Source organism: Bos javanicus, chromosome 7, assembly GCF_032452875.1.
Source record: "Bos javanicus breed banteng chromosome 7, ARS-OSU_banteng_1.0, whole genome shotgun sequence".
Lineage (NCBI taxonomy): Eukaryota > Metazoa > Chordata > Mammalia > Artiodactyla > Bovidae > Bos > Bos javanicus.
The window spans coordinates 24,320,055-24,335,856 of NC_083874.1; the positions used below are offsets into that span (position 1 = coordinate 24,320,055).

Below are 15,802 nucleotides of genomic sequence, written 5' to 3' on the forward strand. Positions count from 1 at the left end.
CAGGGAAGTCCATACGCCCGTTTTAATAGCTTATGGCAGATATCTGGAGCCAACTGAATGAATAGAGATAGACAATTTGCACTAATCACATTAGCTGATATAATTATCTGCCTGGCCACTCGGCATGGTAATGGTTTTTGACTGTTAACCCTAATGAGTTTTACAGGACTCTTAACCTCCAAATTCTTGCATTGTGAATAAGTAGATAAGATATGTTAGGTTACTTTTGCCATTTGAGATAGTTTACCACTGAATCCTTATACATCTTCAAAGTGTCTTAATCTAACTACACTGCTTTGCCATTCCAGTGCAGATAATCTCTCAAAAAGAGTTTCCAATTTTCTCATGAACTTTTTAATATTCCTCTACAATATGCTTCAGTCTTCATTTAGCCACATCTAAACTTGGTGGTATCTTAGGTCCTTTTCACTCTGAAGATATGTTTCTTCCTTTATTTCTAATAAATTTCATTTTATTACAGAAGCCAGAATAAATCTCATGCTTTTCTTGGAAGAAAAGCTATGACAAACCTAGACAATGTTTTAAAAAGCAGAGACATTACTTTGCCGACAAAGGTCCCTATAGTCAAAGCTATGGTTTTTCCAGTAGTCACGTATGGATGGGAGAGTTGGACCATAAAGAAGGCTGAGCACCAAAGAAGTGATGTTAGTGTGTTATAACAACACAATTTTATCTGCTTAGAGTTCTTTAGGATAGAAGTCCTACCCAGGTCTTGCTGGGCCAAAGTAAAGGTGTCAGCAGGGCTATGTTCCTTTCTTTTTTTTTTGTTTTTTGTTTTGCATTTTTTTAAATTTTATTTTATTTTTAAACTTTACAAAATTGTATTAGTTTTGCCAAATATAGAAATGAATCCGCCACAGGTATACCTGTGTTCCCCATCCTGAACCCTCCTACCTCCTCCCTCCCCATACCATCCCTCTGGGTTGTCCCAGTGCACCAGCCCCAAGCATCCAGTATCATGCATTGAACCTGGACTGGCAACTCGTTTCATACATGATATTATACACGTTTCAATGCCATTCTCCCAAATCTTCCCACCCTCTCCCTCTCCCACAGAGTCCATAAGACTGTTCTATACATCAGTGTCTCTTTTGCTGTCTCGTTCTAGAGAAGGAATCATTCCTTTCTAGAGAAAGCTATGGTTTTTCCAATAGTCATATGTGGATGTGAGAGCTAGAACATAAGGAAGGCTGAGCACTGAAGAAGTGACGCTTTTGAACTATGGTGTTGGAGAAGACTCTTGAGAGTCCTTGGACTGCAAGGAGATCAAACCAGTCAATCCTAAAGGAAATCAATTCTGAATATTCATTAGAAGGACTGATGCTGAAGCTCCAATACTTTGGCTATCTGATGAGAAGAACTGACTCATTAGAAGAGACCCTGATGCTGGGAAAGACTGAAGGCAGGAGGAGAAGGGGATGACAGAGGATGAGATGGTTGGATGGCACCACTAATTCAATGGACATGAATTTGAGCAAGCTCCAGGAGATAGTGAAGGACCCGGAAGCCTGGCATGCTGCAGTCCATGGAGTCACAAAGAGTCAGACACGACTGAGCAACTGAACAACGTATTATCCATAAAACTGTTGAAATAATTCAGTTCTATTTACTTCTAAATTCTAAAATAGGAAGTAAGTTTCAACTTCTGAATACTTTTTCACCTAAAGAGTAGGAAAACGTTCATACTAGCATTTAGGTCCCATTATATCATCTCCCAACTAGTTCACACTTGCAGACTATTGAATAACTGAGTCATAAACTCCTATCTAGCTCAATGGCATCTGAGTGGGTTCCTGGGAAGATGTTAAAGCAAGGACAGGAGGTATCCAAGTTTACTATAACTGGAGGTAAAAGAGTATTAAAATTCATTCAAGACACAGAGGATATGAAGTTTGATGCATGCAAATCCAGTCCTTAAAGCTCCTGAGCTCTGGAGTTTTTAGAGCCACTAGCGTGGCTGCCCTCAAATTTGAGCTTGTATAATAATTACCTTGGATTTTTATAAAATACATTTCTTAGTTTTGAGGCTCAATCTGGGATTCTGATTTTTAAGTGGAGAATTTCCAGCCCCTAGTACCTCTCCCCAAAGCCATGATCTCGATCCAGGTGTTTGCACACCAGACTTTAAAAAACAGGGCATCAAGAAGTATGAGCCAAAAGCTGATGGTGTGGGCTCACTGCAGAAAGTGGTCATATATTTTAGGTGAAGCCAGGCAGAGGGAAGAGGAAAAATCTGGAGTGAAAGACCTTCAAATGCTTCTGAAGGAGAAAAAAATATTTAGGTCTTACTTTTTAAATTAGACAGCTGTAAGAAAGCAGAAGCTGCTTAAATAAAGCTAAAACTGGCCTGTGCTCCTCCTCAGCTCCATTCCCTGATCATCTGAGTTAAAGCCGAAACAGTTAATAATTTATTGCAGATATATAGACGTTAATTACGAAATGAAATCAGCTGGAAAAGGCAAGCACTGAACTATCTAATTCCCAAGGGCCTTTCTAACACCACCACGCAATAATGCTGTACGAATATCTGGGTAGCATTGAAATGGCTGAGCTCCCATTTTCTCACTTCTCTCAGTCGAAGGCTTGGCATTAGAATAAAGATGAGATGGAGACAAGATGATGTGTTCACTACGGCTGCACCCTAAATGCACTCTGCATCAAATTATGGTCCTCACTTGGCTAAGGAAATTTTAAAATTTCCTTGCAGGAAACATCCTCCCCCCCAAAATAATAATCCAAGAGGGACTACTGGTTCTCCCATTGCTTTAAAACCCGTCAAGATTACTTCACTAACTCAATACGCTTCCCATCTATCAGGAACCTGGAACTCCTCTGATAGTTTTTATTTTGCGAACACAAAGCCATAAAACCATCTGGGTAAAAATGTAACTGTAATTAAGCGGAAACATTCAATTGTGCATGAGCTCAATAAAAATGTGCTCTGTTTTAGTACTGCATAAAAAGTGTTTTAAGACGGCTACTCAGAATTTCCTGAATTTAAAAAGGTATACTACTTTTATGATTCAGCCAATAAATTTCAAGTAAGTGTATATTCATATTAAATATTATCAAATAAACAAATACTATTAAACAGACAAAATTTCTTCTCACAAAATTGGTCCATGTCTGAAGTCTCTTAGGGCTCTAAGACATAGATTAACATATGATTAAAGGGGTTATTAACTTTTAATGTATAATATTGCTCTTTCCATCAGCACAATGAGTCTTCTTACTAGAATTCACTATATCACTTTCTTAAAAAAGACCAGAGTATCTGCATTTGGCCACTCTAAGTATAGAAACTTCTTCCAGTGTCACTGTCAGCAGAAACATGATCACCCATGGCGTTCTAACTTTTAAACTGGAAAATCATAGGATGTCTTAAGGAGATGTGCATTTACAGTTGATAAAACACTGAACACTTACTAAATCAAAGAACTGTGCAAAAGACAGGCAGGACAAGTTGAGGCAAAGTGACGGTTCCTTAAAAACTATAAAGACCTTGAAACAAGGAACGATGCTGCAATGAATAGGCTTATATATAAATCTTTTGCTTATATGTGAATATTCCTCTAACACTGATTCCTACAATTGCTGAAAAATAAACATGTCCAAAATTTAAATATATACAAGAAGATCTACCCAATTTACTTCCCTACAATGTATAAGTTTGTGTTCCCCAAGCATGCCCACTGGATATTATTTATCTTCATATTCTGTGCCAATCTATGAATCAAAAATGGTTATTGAAGAAATTTTCTCTCCCTGCTTCCCTATACATTTGAAAAAACAGTGAATTTCCATTCAATATTTATATTTCCTTTTTGGCATATTCACTTATCTATGGATGGTAAGATTACAGATGACTTGTAAATTTATGTATTTTTTAAACTGTCTCTACTCAGCTTGTAGTATTTTGTCATTAGCCTTTCTTTTTAAAATACTAATAGAAAAAGAGCCTGGAATTAGAAATGAAAAAGACCAAAAACCTAACAAAAAATGAGTTGAATATGAACACAAAATTTACAGGATAGGAAACGAGAAAAAAATGTGGAGATGGTCAGTCACACCATAATACAAAAACATGCAAATTAAAACTAATTTGAGATAACTTCATTTCTTTGCCTATTAGATTTTACAAGGATCAAAATGTTTAATAATACCCATGCTGGTGACAGCATATGTGAAAGATGGACTCTGATTCTCTGCTGACCTCAGAAAGTAAAGCAGCACCCACCTCCATGGGGTGGAATCTGGCAATTTTGCCCCAAAATACCAACACACATGCCCTTTAACAAGGTTATACATAACGTAGGCAAAACGGCATAGCACTATTTATTTAGCACTGATCATAGCAGGAACATACTGGAATCAATCAAATATATATCCACACTGAACTGATTAAGGTGATTATGGCATTTTCTGTAGTCAGATAGAACAACCAAAAAAGAAAGAAGATTCTCTTTACGCACTCATATGTGATAATCTTGCCTGTCAGTGCGTGTGTGGATAAATGTGGCTTTACAAAGCTCTTTATATATACATTTTATTCATTTACGAATCAATTACCTCTGAATCACACAATAGAAAGTATTGTAATAACCCTGGTCACCTCTGGAGTGACTGAGTGAGTGAAAGTCGCTCAGTCGTGTCTGACTCTTTGCGACCCCATGGACTATACAGTCCATGGAATTCTCCAGGCCAGAATACTGGAGTGGGTCGCATTTCCCTTCTCCAGGGGATCTTCCCAACCCAGAGATGGAACCCAGGTCTCCCACATTGCAGGTGGATTCTTTACTAGCTGAGTCACAAGGGAAGCCCAACAATACTAGAGAATAGACTGATCCTTTCTCCAGGGGATCTTCCCGACCCAGGAATTGAACAGGGCTCTCCTGCACTGCAGGCGGATTCTTTACCAACTGAGCTATCAGAGAAGCCCGGTCACCTCTGGAATGGGATACTAATAACCGGGGAAAGGGTTTTAGAGGAAGATTGTTTTGTTGCATAACTTTTTGGAGGTGCTGTGTGGTAAAGTCTCGGTCCTTACAATTTTGAAAATGAGTTTATTCTCCCTTTAAAAACCTAAGTGGCAGTTTGGCTGAATCCAGGATTCAAAATCACATTTCCTCAGAAATCTGAAGCTATCAACTCATGACCTTCTCACATTCAGCATTACTAATTCAATCTCTCCTATCAACTTCATACATTTTAATGTAGATAACCTTTCCTTTACTAAACACATAGAATTTTTCTCTTTCTCTTTGACTTTCTAATATTCTGCCACAATAAGTCTAGGCTTGGGTCTCTATTTATGCTACTCTGAGTTCAATGGTTGATGCTTCCATCTGAAGGTGTGCAACCTCCTTTATCTCTGGGGCAAATTTGATTGACATCATAGAAAGCTCTTACCCTCTACCTAACCAACACAGGTTCCATCAGCTAATTCATCTCAAATCACTGAATGAATTAACATATGCAATATGCTCAATGCTCACAGCAATTAATTCCTCCCTGGTCTTGCTGCACACAATTACTCCCACCAGTCAGCACTGTGTTCACCACGAATCAACTATAGTTGTTTGAACACATATTCACAACATTTAGTAATCACATAATTTAATCAAACCCTAAATACTAACGTCTGGGAAACAGAAGTGCAAAACATGTCTTTGATTTCATGAAAGTTCTGGAAAAACCAGAGAAAGATTAAGTGGCTTAAAAAAAAAGTGCTATAATTTTGTTTGGGATGAAACTGTACAGGATTTGGAAGTTTCAAATGTCCAGGGTTCTACACAGAAATTGCCTTGCATTTGTCTTTTAATTTTTATTCCAAATATAGCAACCTATATTGGAAAATGGTTTTGGCTCATGGTGAGTAAGGCTCACCTGGAGTACCAGTTAGCTGACCTACATTCAAAGGCATAGTATCTGGCCTCACACCCAAAGATTAGCTAATGAATGTATATTCTGGTGATTTATGTTAGAATCAAATGTTTAGGGCTCATTTGTATGCATTTTAAAAACTCTATCCTTTAACTTAGTTTCTTAAATTAACTCCCACCAAAGAAATTTGGACCATCTAGATCTGATTCATGGCTTACAACTTTTCTTTTCTGTTTTGCATCCATTTGTCCTTTATATTCTATTCCGGGATAATTTCTAGGTTTGCCTTCTAGGTCACAAACGTACTTACCAGTTCATCTATATAATTTTTATTTCTAATGATCATATAATGTGAGTTCTGTTGTATCTAATCATTTTTTATGGACAGCACTGGTCCTGGATTTTATCCCATGCATGCTAAGTAGCCTCAGTTGCGTCTTTTTTAATTGGAGGCTAATTACTACACAATATCGTAGTGGTTTTTGCCATACATTGACATGAATCAGCCATGGGTGTACATGTGTTCCCCGTCCTGAACCCCCCTCCCACCTCCCTCCGCATGCCATCTCCCTCTGGGTCATCCCAGTGCACCAGCCCTGAGCACTTTTTGTGACGCTATGGACTACCTACCAGGCTCCTCTGTCCATAGGATATATATCCCTTCTTATATTTCAGTTAAAGTATGCTATGTCATCTATTAAGATTGTTGCTCCGTGGTTTTAATCAACCAGTTTGATGACCCTCTTTTATATGATTTCTTAAGAGTGTGATATTCATAGGTGTCAGCTCCTCTCTCTATGGTTTCCTGTTCACCCATCTGTTGTGACCAGCTTGCCTCTAGTTACTTGGAGAGCCACGTGGGACCATCTACTGGATGCAGGAAGCCAATGGCTCAGGTTCTGAGAGTGGAGACTGTCTGTCCTCTAGTATCATGTACATGTCAGGAAAGCTCTACCTCTGTTCTCTCCGCTCTTGTCCAGGGACACACATTTGGCCTCTGTTGCTTGGCGCAACTAGATGGCAGACAAGCCCAGGAGTGTTGCTGTTCCAGGGGCCCCTCCGTTCACGGCCTTCTCTTTCCCCATGTGTGCAGCAGCACCTCTGCCATACCTGCCACCATTCATACATGTCCTCTAATACCTATATGTTTTCCATTAATCTGATCCACAGATTTGCAGTCTTTCAGGAGATATTCAAAATTTCTGATGTACTGATGGCATTCTTTTCAAATACTGCTTTAGATTTATTTAGAATATATTGTCTCTGTCATTCCTAAGATTTGTCTTGAACAAAGTCACTGGATGTGTGAAACTAGTCTGCAATCTTACTTTTTCATTTGGATACTCATTCTACTTCTAGTCCAGTTCTCTTGGATCTGCACTACTCTTTCCCCATCCTCATACCCTCCTCTCCTATTTCTGTACTGGTACTTGGTGAAGCTCCTTGTCCAAAAAGGATGCTCCCAAATATATGTGTTCTAAACTTGCCATAGCTCAGAATACTTTGATTTACATAAGAGAGTAAATTCAAAAACCTGAAATTTACACAGGACTGCAGATTTTGTATCAAGAGCTTTTCAGAACAACTACTATGTAAAACCCTAAACTTACAAAACTCCAAATTTAAGGTTTAGCACTTACTCTTTATCATTCTGGGAAAATAATCTAAATATTACTGAGAGCCATTTCAATAGTTCATTTAAAGAGAATCATAGGCAAGGAATGCACTGATCTAGTTTATCTTGGCCCAGTGCTGAGGTGTGCTTTTTTTTTAAAGTGTTAATTTTGAACAAACATGATTTTTTCAGTCTTTCACGGAATTTAATTTGTTGCTTTCTTGTACTTTTTTTTAGAGATTACTATTTAAAACAGAATAAACTACCATATGCGTAGTTTTATTTAGTGACTTTTACTGGTTGTCTCTAAAAACTAGATATCTTACAACGTTTTGAAAATGAAGAGATGAACAAGAGAGTATCACATAGCACTTGGGACATTCCTACATTTGTACGTAACTCAACTTACTTTATTTCCCTATTTATATTTGTGACTGGCAAGCCAGATTGGGATCTCCTTGAAACATACTAAGCCTTCCTCATCTTCTTTTTGTATTCTCTTTGTATACGATGCCTTGCTCAAAAGGGTCGTTCAATAAATGTTTAATTATGTATTATTATTAATGTGCTCATTAGATCTAATACATGGCTCAAATAAGATTATTTTTCAATATTAGAGACTAATGTGTGTGTTCAGTCACTCAGTCATGTTAGACTCTTCACAACCCCATGGACTGTAGCCCTCCAGGCTCCTCTGTCCATGGGATTCTCCAGGCAAGAATACTGGGTTGCCAGTATTCTGGGTTGCCATCTCCTCCTACAGGGGATCTTCCAAACCCAGGGATCGAACCCAGGTCTCCTGTGTCTCCTGCTTTGTAAGGCAGATTCTTTACCATGGTACCACATGGGAAGCCCCCATTAGAGACTAATAAGGGAAAATAAATCATAAGAACATGTCATACAGTAAGTGATAGATATACAATTTGTGCTTTTTATAAATAGGAGAAATGGGATCCGGAAACATTAAGTACTTAGAAGAAGCAATACCAGAACCTATAACCAAAATCTCCATTCAACCACTTCTCCCTTCACAGCACAAGTTAGATTGATATTTGGAGAATGAACTGGCCAGTCATAATACTCACCACTCTGCAAGAGTTGATAACTCTTTCCTTAATGATCTATTTCCTTTCATAGAGACTTTTGCTGCTGCTGCTGCTAAGTCGCTTCAGTCCTGTCTGACTCTGTGCGACCCCAGAGACAACAGCCCACCAGGCTCCCCTGTCCCTGGGATTCTCCAGGCAAGAACACTGGAATGGGTTGCCATTTCCTTCTCCAATAGAGACTTTTAGAACCTTTCAAATATGTAATAATCCAAAAGGTGTTGAAGAATTCAAGCACAAGTGGAAAAAATTCACTATTGAGCGAGGGGAAAGGAAAGTATACTTCCTGATCTACTCTTCTTTATGTAACTGACAACCAGAAAGCTTTTACTGAGAAGAAACTGGTGCAAACTAAAGGAGTTGCATTTATAAAGAATGCTGCTGCTGCTGCTAAGTCACTTCAGTCGTGTCCAACTCTGTGTGACCCCGGAGACGGCAGCCCACCAGGCTCCCCCGTCCCTGGGATTCTCCAAGCAAGAACACGGGAGTGGGTTGCCATTGCCTTCTCCAATGCATGAAAGTGAAAAGTCAAAGTGAAGTTGCTCAGTCGTGTCCGACTCTTAGCGACCCCATGGACTGCAGCCCACCAGGCTCCTCTGTCCATGGGATTCTCCAGGCAAGAGTACTAGAGTGGTGTGCACCTTCATATAAAGACATCAGGATGCCTCACATTAGAATTACTGGATCACAGAATTTTGGAAACGGAGAGGAACAACAATGTAGTCCTACAATAATCAACAGTTGAACAGAAAAGGCCCAGGCCCTAGCAGACAAGACGTTTGAGGTCTGCTCTCACCTGACAGTTTAGGATCACTTCCCCTTATTGCACTTTCTGGCCTCCTCAGAGGAAACATGTTTGTTTGTTTGTTTGTTTGTTTTTTCCCACTCCCTTGATAGGCTCTACATTTTCACATCACTCAGTCTCTTCCCTCTATCCTCAGCATTCCCAGCCCTTCCGTGCCTGGAGAAATTCGGCTTCTCCTGCTTCAAAATCCACTGAACCTCTATTTCCCTTGGGAAGCCTTCCCAAACTCCCCAAGCATGACTTAGCCTCAGGCATACATTTGATTTATCATGCTGGTATGTCACTGTTTCATGACTACTTATATCCTACCTACTTGTATATGATGTTCTAATCTGCAAGCCCCTAGGATATATTTAGCATGCAGGAAAATTCTCATTCTATCATCCAATTTCAATTAAATCATCAGATACTCATTTTACTTATGAAAACTGGATCCCAGAGAGGTAAGGAACTTGTCAATCATCAGGGAATAGGCCAATGTCAGAGCTCAGATAACAAATTATGTTTTCTCTTTCCTAATCCACCCTCAAAGGGAAAGGGCTGGCATAGTGGAGTCTAGAGTAACAAACCTACCCTTCTTGGCTATTTGCCTAAATTTTTACTCCAAGTCTGACTGCTACACTGTATTTCTGGTGAACTCAGTTTTCCTCAACAACAAAGACTTCCCAGTTCAGAATACATATATGTGGCTAATAGGAAAAGTGAGTAAAAGTCCAACATGATAAACAGCGAGGTATGTCAAACTCCTATTCAGTCTATGAAAAACCTACTCATAATTGTAACTTTGCTCCTCTAAGGATGGAGAGAAGGCATAGTTCATTTGGAAAATCTGACCAAAAGCCCACACTGAACACAGAGAAATGCTTTATCCCCTACTGCTTCTACTGCATCAGGAACTTTTTATATGTAATTATTTAATCCCTGGCCAAAATCCAGTGGACAATGAAATCCCTACAGAATGTCTCCCCCAGTGAAGTGTTCAAACATTAGTTCCACAAAAAAACATTTTTTAAAGTTTTTCATGTAATTTTTCCATGTCATTTTTTTCACTTATGGCTAAAAATGTCCATATTTGAATATTCACTATTATGAGCATCTGCTAAAATATAGCCCTATTCAGCATTTTACATCACTTTTGCTATGGGACCTTAGAAGGGCATAGGTAAAAAATTCCAGTTTCATTTTGTTTGGATTTTAAACCATTTTTTCCATCTCATGGCTTTGGGTGGCTTTGACTGTGCTGATGTCTTCTGCTGTCCATTACTACTGGATTTTTCTCCAAATGAGCAGGTTGCTTTTAGGGAAGTCCTTGTGGATCTCATCAATGGCTCAATTGGAATATCAAAATGAAGACACAAATGACATGGGTGTTTATAATATTTTGCGGATTTTGCCTTAAAGAATTATTAAAGTTTTCAGTGATGCCTTAAAGAATTATTAAAGTTTCACAAGGTGTATGTACTTAACTCCACTGAAATGGACCTATAGCGATGGTACTTCTACGTTGCAAGTTATGTCTACCACAAAGTAAAGGCCAACCTAACAGGAGGTAACAATTATCCCACACCCTGGGTCAAAACAGAGGGGGTGGAAGTCACTATTGTTCAGATAGAGCAAATGGCTTTTATTTTCTAGTTCCAGCTGGCCTCTGAGCCAGGCTCTCAGCCGCGTACTTTCCTCCCTGGAGTGGAGAAAAAGAAAAGAAACTATGGCCAAATAGTATGTAAACCTTAGAAATGTTAAATCTTAGAATCATAACCCTTCAAGTTCTGATTGGATTCTCTGTCATCCATTAGTCAGCTGCTCGTGGCCTTTGACTTAACTCCTCCTCCACTCGTTTCTCACAAGAACAGTGAACAGGTGTCCCGCGTGAGCGTGGATGTGTCTAAATTCCAGACAGATGTCAGAATATAACTCCCTAGGGAACTGTTCTGACAACTCTGAAGTAGGACATGAGAAAGAAAGAAAGAAAAAAAAAAACTTATGAGATAATAGATGAGAAACTGGAGGCGGAGGCAAGGAGGAGGAGATTGAGCAGAGAACGAACTTGTTATCTTCCAATCTCCTAAAAGACACCACGTGGTGGGCTTATTTTGAAAAGCAGAAACAAAACCAGTGGGAAGGGTTGCAAGGAGACAGTGTAACCTAGTAATTCCAAAAAAAATTTATAAGCATCTAGCAGAAGATTATTAATCCATTCAATTAGATTTCGGATTCACTGACTGCCCTGGAGGTGTTCTGTGGGCGCTAAATGGTGGAGACTCGGGTGGTGTAGGCTGGGCGAAGTTCAGGGCGCGCTCTGAACGGGATGAGGTGCAGGCCAATTTGCCTGGTCTACAAGGGGAGAGGGAGGAGTGGCAGGGGAAGAGGAGAGCTGGGGAAGGAAAGGGGCTTACCAGGCCACCTCCGCAGGTGCTGAAAGAGGCCAGCGAGCCGGGTTGCCGCAGCACAGCCCCGGTGTAGAAGCAGGCGGCGTCATGCGGCGCGGGAGGGCGCGGGGCGGCTGCCTCCCGCGTGGGGACCGGGCCCGGGCCCGGACTCGGCCTCTGTTCCACAGCGAAGCGCGGCGCCAGGAAGCGGCCGTCTCTCCGGAGCAGCAGGTAGAGGTCCCGGGAGAAGGCCGGGATCCGCAGCAGAACCTCGTCGCCGTCCGGCTCGGCTGGCTGAGCTGGGGGCGGAGACGGGGGCGGCGGCTGCCACGAGGCCGGGGCGCCCGGGGACAGGGCGGCAGCCCCGCTAGATCCCCGCGGCAGCTCATGAGACTCGAGCTCCTCATCCTCTTCGCCCCCGGGCGGCGGGGGTCGGGGCCGCGGCTCAGATCCGCCTTCCACAGGCTCCTGGGGCGGCGCCGGGGCCACGGAGCGCACCTCGCGGGAGCTGCTGGCTGCCGGCGCCCGGACGCCTCCGCCGCCCGTGGCTCCGCGCGCCCAGCCTGGGTCCGCGCTGCCCCCGCTGCCGCCGGCCGAGTCCACCGGCTCCCGGCGCCAGAGTGCAGGAAACACGACTTCCCACTCCTCGCGGTCGGGGGCGAACTGCAGCCCTGCGGGCGGGGCAGACAGAAGTGCGGGGCTTAAAGAGCCGCGGCCTCAGTTGCACAAGCATCCCAGAGTTCACACTCCGCACACACACACAGGGCTCACGGCTAACGCGCTGGAGACCACCCGTCTAGCCCCTGAAACTTACAACCCCTGAAGTCTGGCGATCAGATTACAGACCCCAGCATTTTCAAAATAAAAGTACGATTATCGGGGCGGGGGGAGGGGGAAAGCGGGGCTGCAAAGTTTGGTGACAGCACTTAGTTGCAGAAAAGAAAACCGGTGCAAAGGCTCCAGCACAATTAAAAATTTTCCTTCAGTATCTGCCAGAGCAATTTCTTTACTTCCCAGATTTCCTCCAGGTGCTGTAAACGTACCTTTGCACATATTAACTCTCAGGAGAGGAAAACTAAGCATTTCACGTTGTTGAAATGAGGCCACGTTCTTAGAAGTGCGCTTAGCTCAGGAGCTTGACCCTCTGCCCACACTCTGGGTTTTGTTTTTTTTTTAATTGCTGCCCGCTGACTGAAGCGACTTTGCAGCAGCAGCAAGCCCTGCTCACCGCGCACAGTTGCGCCAGCCCCAGCGACCCGTGCGTTCCTGGTCTCTGGCTGGGGAAATTGGAAAAGCAAGCCCAAAGTCACGGAAGAACTTACCTGCAACGATCCCATTCGACAGGACCCCCAGCTGGTAGAGGAGGCAGCAGCAGCAGATTTGAGTCAGGCGCATCTCGCGGCTCTTCCCCAGACCGCGCTCCCGGGCCGCGCGCGCGCCTCCTTTTGCGCGATCCACCGCCGGCGCCTCCGCCGCCGCCGCCGCCTCCCGGAGCGCAAGGAGGCCGGGCGGCGAGTTTGCCCAGGCCCTTTGTCTGCCGGGGGGTGGGGTGGGGGGTGCTCTGTGACTCCGAGAGGCTGCCGGAGCACGGCTGGGGGTGGGGTGGGGGAGGAGCGGGGGCAGGCAGCGCCGCGGCCCCGCAGCGCCCCGGCTCCCCGGCGAATTAGGTGAGGAGTCTTATTTTCTGTGTTCTGGATGTCGCAGGAGTTTCCGGAGCCCCTCAGGACAGCCCCGCCACGGTCAGCCGAGAGCCGGCAGGCGCAAGGCGGGCAGCGCTGCCTCAGGACTGGCGGAGGACGTCCCCGCGCGGGCAGGAGCGCCGCAGTGTCCGAGCTGAGGCTCGTCGCCGGCACCCGCGCGGAACTGCCAGGGGTTGGTGCCACGGTCCCGGCAGCCGGGCTTGTGCCAAGCTCCGCACTCTCCTCGGGACCGGCTCCGGGTTCCCACCCGCCGCGGCGCGGCAGGGAATTTGGAAGGGGATGAGGGGAAGACACTACTCGTGAGGTGGGTGTGGAGAGGATTAAAAAAAAAAAAAAAAAGACTGAGGCAGATCCGACGAGAAAAAGGAACCAAGGGGCGGCCGCCAACCGTGACTTTGCGGGACAAAGGTCCCAGAACACTGCACACGTGCTCACACGCGCGGTTGGGGTGGGGTGGGGACCCAAATTCCCTCACCTGACTCCTGATTGGCCATTCTGGGAGGCGGATTTGCATCCTTAGGCTGCACCTCCTTCTCCCTGCTGAGGTGTGTGCAGGTAGAAGGGCCGTCCCCTCCCCACCTCCCACCCCTTTACAAGGGGTTCCTCTTTCAGTGGAGTTCCCCACCCATCCGCACAGCACACAAAGCCAAATTTAGTGCAGACTGGAGCACAAAGCAGCGGCCCCATTTGCCAACGACCTTTGATTTTTCTTCCCATCTTTGTCTCTAGGAATCTTCTAAGCCTGGAGATAATGTAATTCGTCATGGAGTGTGCTTCAAAGGTTCCCAGGATAGTAGACACCCTGACATTTCAGAGCCCTTGTCCCACCTTATCTTTCTGGCTTTCCATTCGTGAGTGCTATCAGTTTCCCTCTCTCTCCCTTTCTCTCTCTCATACACACTCCAAACTACGGTTAAGATGAAGGAAACCAGCATTAAATACTGTAGTCTAAAGATCTCAAGCCAAGTGAGTTTATTTTGCCCTTTTACCTTTTTGGTGTTGTTGTTCCTTTAAAAAAAGATGTTTTTACTACTTCTGTCTTTGAAGAGCAGTTCAGCCTTAAATATTCTTGCTTCTTCTGTGGCAGCTCTTCGTAGTTCCTACCTCCCCCCCGCCCCCCCCCCCCCCGCACCTTTCTCTTGGTCACATCCAAACGTTCACGTCAGGCTCCAGGGTGATTGATCTAACCTGCCATTTGCAGCCTCAGAACTAGGCCAGGTGCCTATAAATAAGAGTTAATGCAAATCCGTTTTTAAAAATTCCAGCACTGAGGTTGGTTCCCCACATCCTTTGTTGTTTTACCTTCTGTTCTTAGTGTCAAAGGTGACTACTCTGTCTTTAAGGGAGGCAGATGATCTTATTTCAAAGGAAACCCATTGTTTGAATAAGCAGGGTCCTAGAATACTTTCTTTGAGTTGTCCAGAATTTCAAAACAAACACAAAGACACTCTAGGTATGTCTGTCTCCAAACCTTGTCTTGTAAAATCTCTAGAGCTGGAGTAACTAGGGTGGGTGTGGGTTTCCAGACACTCAAGAAGTATCTGGTTTGCTTAGGCGCCTACACCCTCGTTTTTATGGGACTCAATTATATGGAGTTAAAACTACGCAAGAAATCAGAGGCAGTTTATTTTTAAGAAATAAAGCAAATTTTTAACACTGAAGGTTAGTTTCAACGAAACACCTCCACAAGGATTTGAATCTTAAAGCGTTTCTCATGTAATTTTAACCAAAACGTCAACAAAAATGTAAAACTGTAGAAGAAATGCCCATTGAATTGTGTGTATTTGTTGGAGTACATTTGTGATTCCTTAAAACTAGATGAGCTGTATGATTATATTTAAAAGCACAGATTGCCTATGTAAGTTCTCATCTTTCCCTTTTCTTTTCTCCAGCTATATAACAGCCATTAACCATCCCAATCCCTTACAGTAAAGGTTAATACTGATTGTTACAGAAAAGTTTGCCTAACTCCCAGCTGGTTCTACTCTTTCTCCTATTTGAAATACTCTTATAATTTATTTGTCTATTTTCAAAGGCTTTTATAAATCATTTGGGTTGTAATGACTCGTGTAAATATTTCTTCTACTAGACTATCAATTTTCTGGAAAGGTAGGAATTATTTCTTTTGTATATCTTTCTTTACATCACCCTGTCTAATACAGAGATTTATCTACCAAATGCGTGTGGAAATTCTCAGGAAATTCTCTAAGATGCTTTAGAAGATGATAGAGATTGATTTCTGTGTGGTATTTGATTCCAATTCCTTGATCCAGAATTACAAGGCTATATCTGTTGGTGATCAGTTA

General features: G+C 43.1%; 1 protein-coding gene across 1 annotated transcript in view; it reads right to left on the reverse strand.

Annotated features, from left to right (window-relative positions):
• ADAMTS19 (ADAM metallopeptidase with thrombospondin type 1 motif 19) overlaps positions 1-13,313 on the reverse strand; it is a 266,648-nt gene extending 253,335 nt beyond the window's left edge. Inside the window, exons 1-2 of the mRNA XM_061422888.1 lie at positions 13,119-13,313; positions 11,824-12,467 (exon numbers count right to left, since the gene is read on the reverse strand). Of these exons, the coding sequence (XP_061278872.1) occupies positions 11,824-12,467; positions 13,119-13,191 (717 nt within the window). The 5' untranslated portion in view covers positions 13,192-13,313. The remainder of the gene's footprint in view (positions 1-11,823; positions 12,468-13,118) is intronic.
• Positions 13,314-15,802: the final 2,489 nt, after the last annotated feature.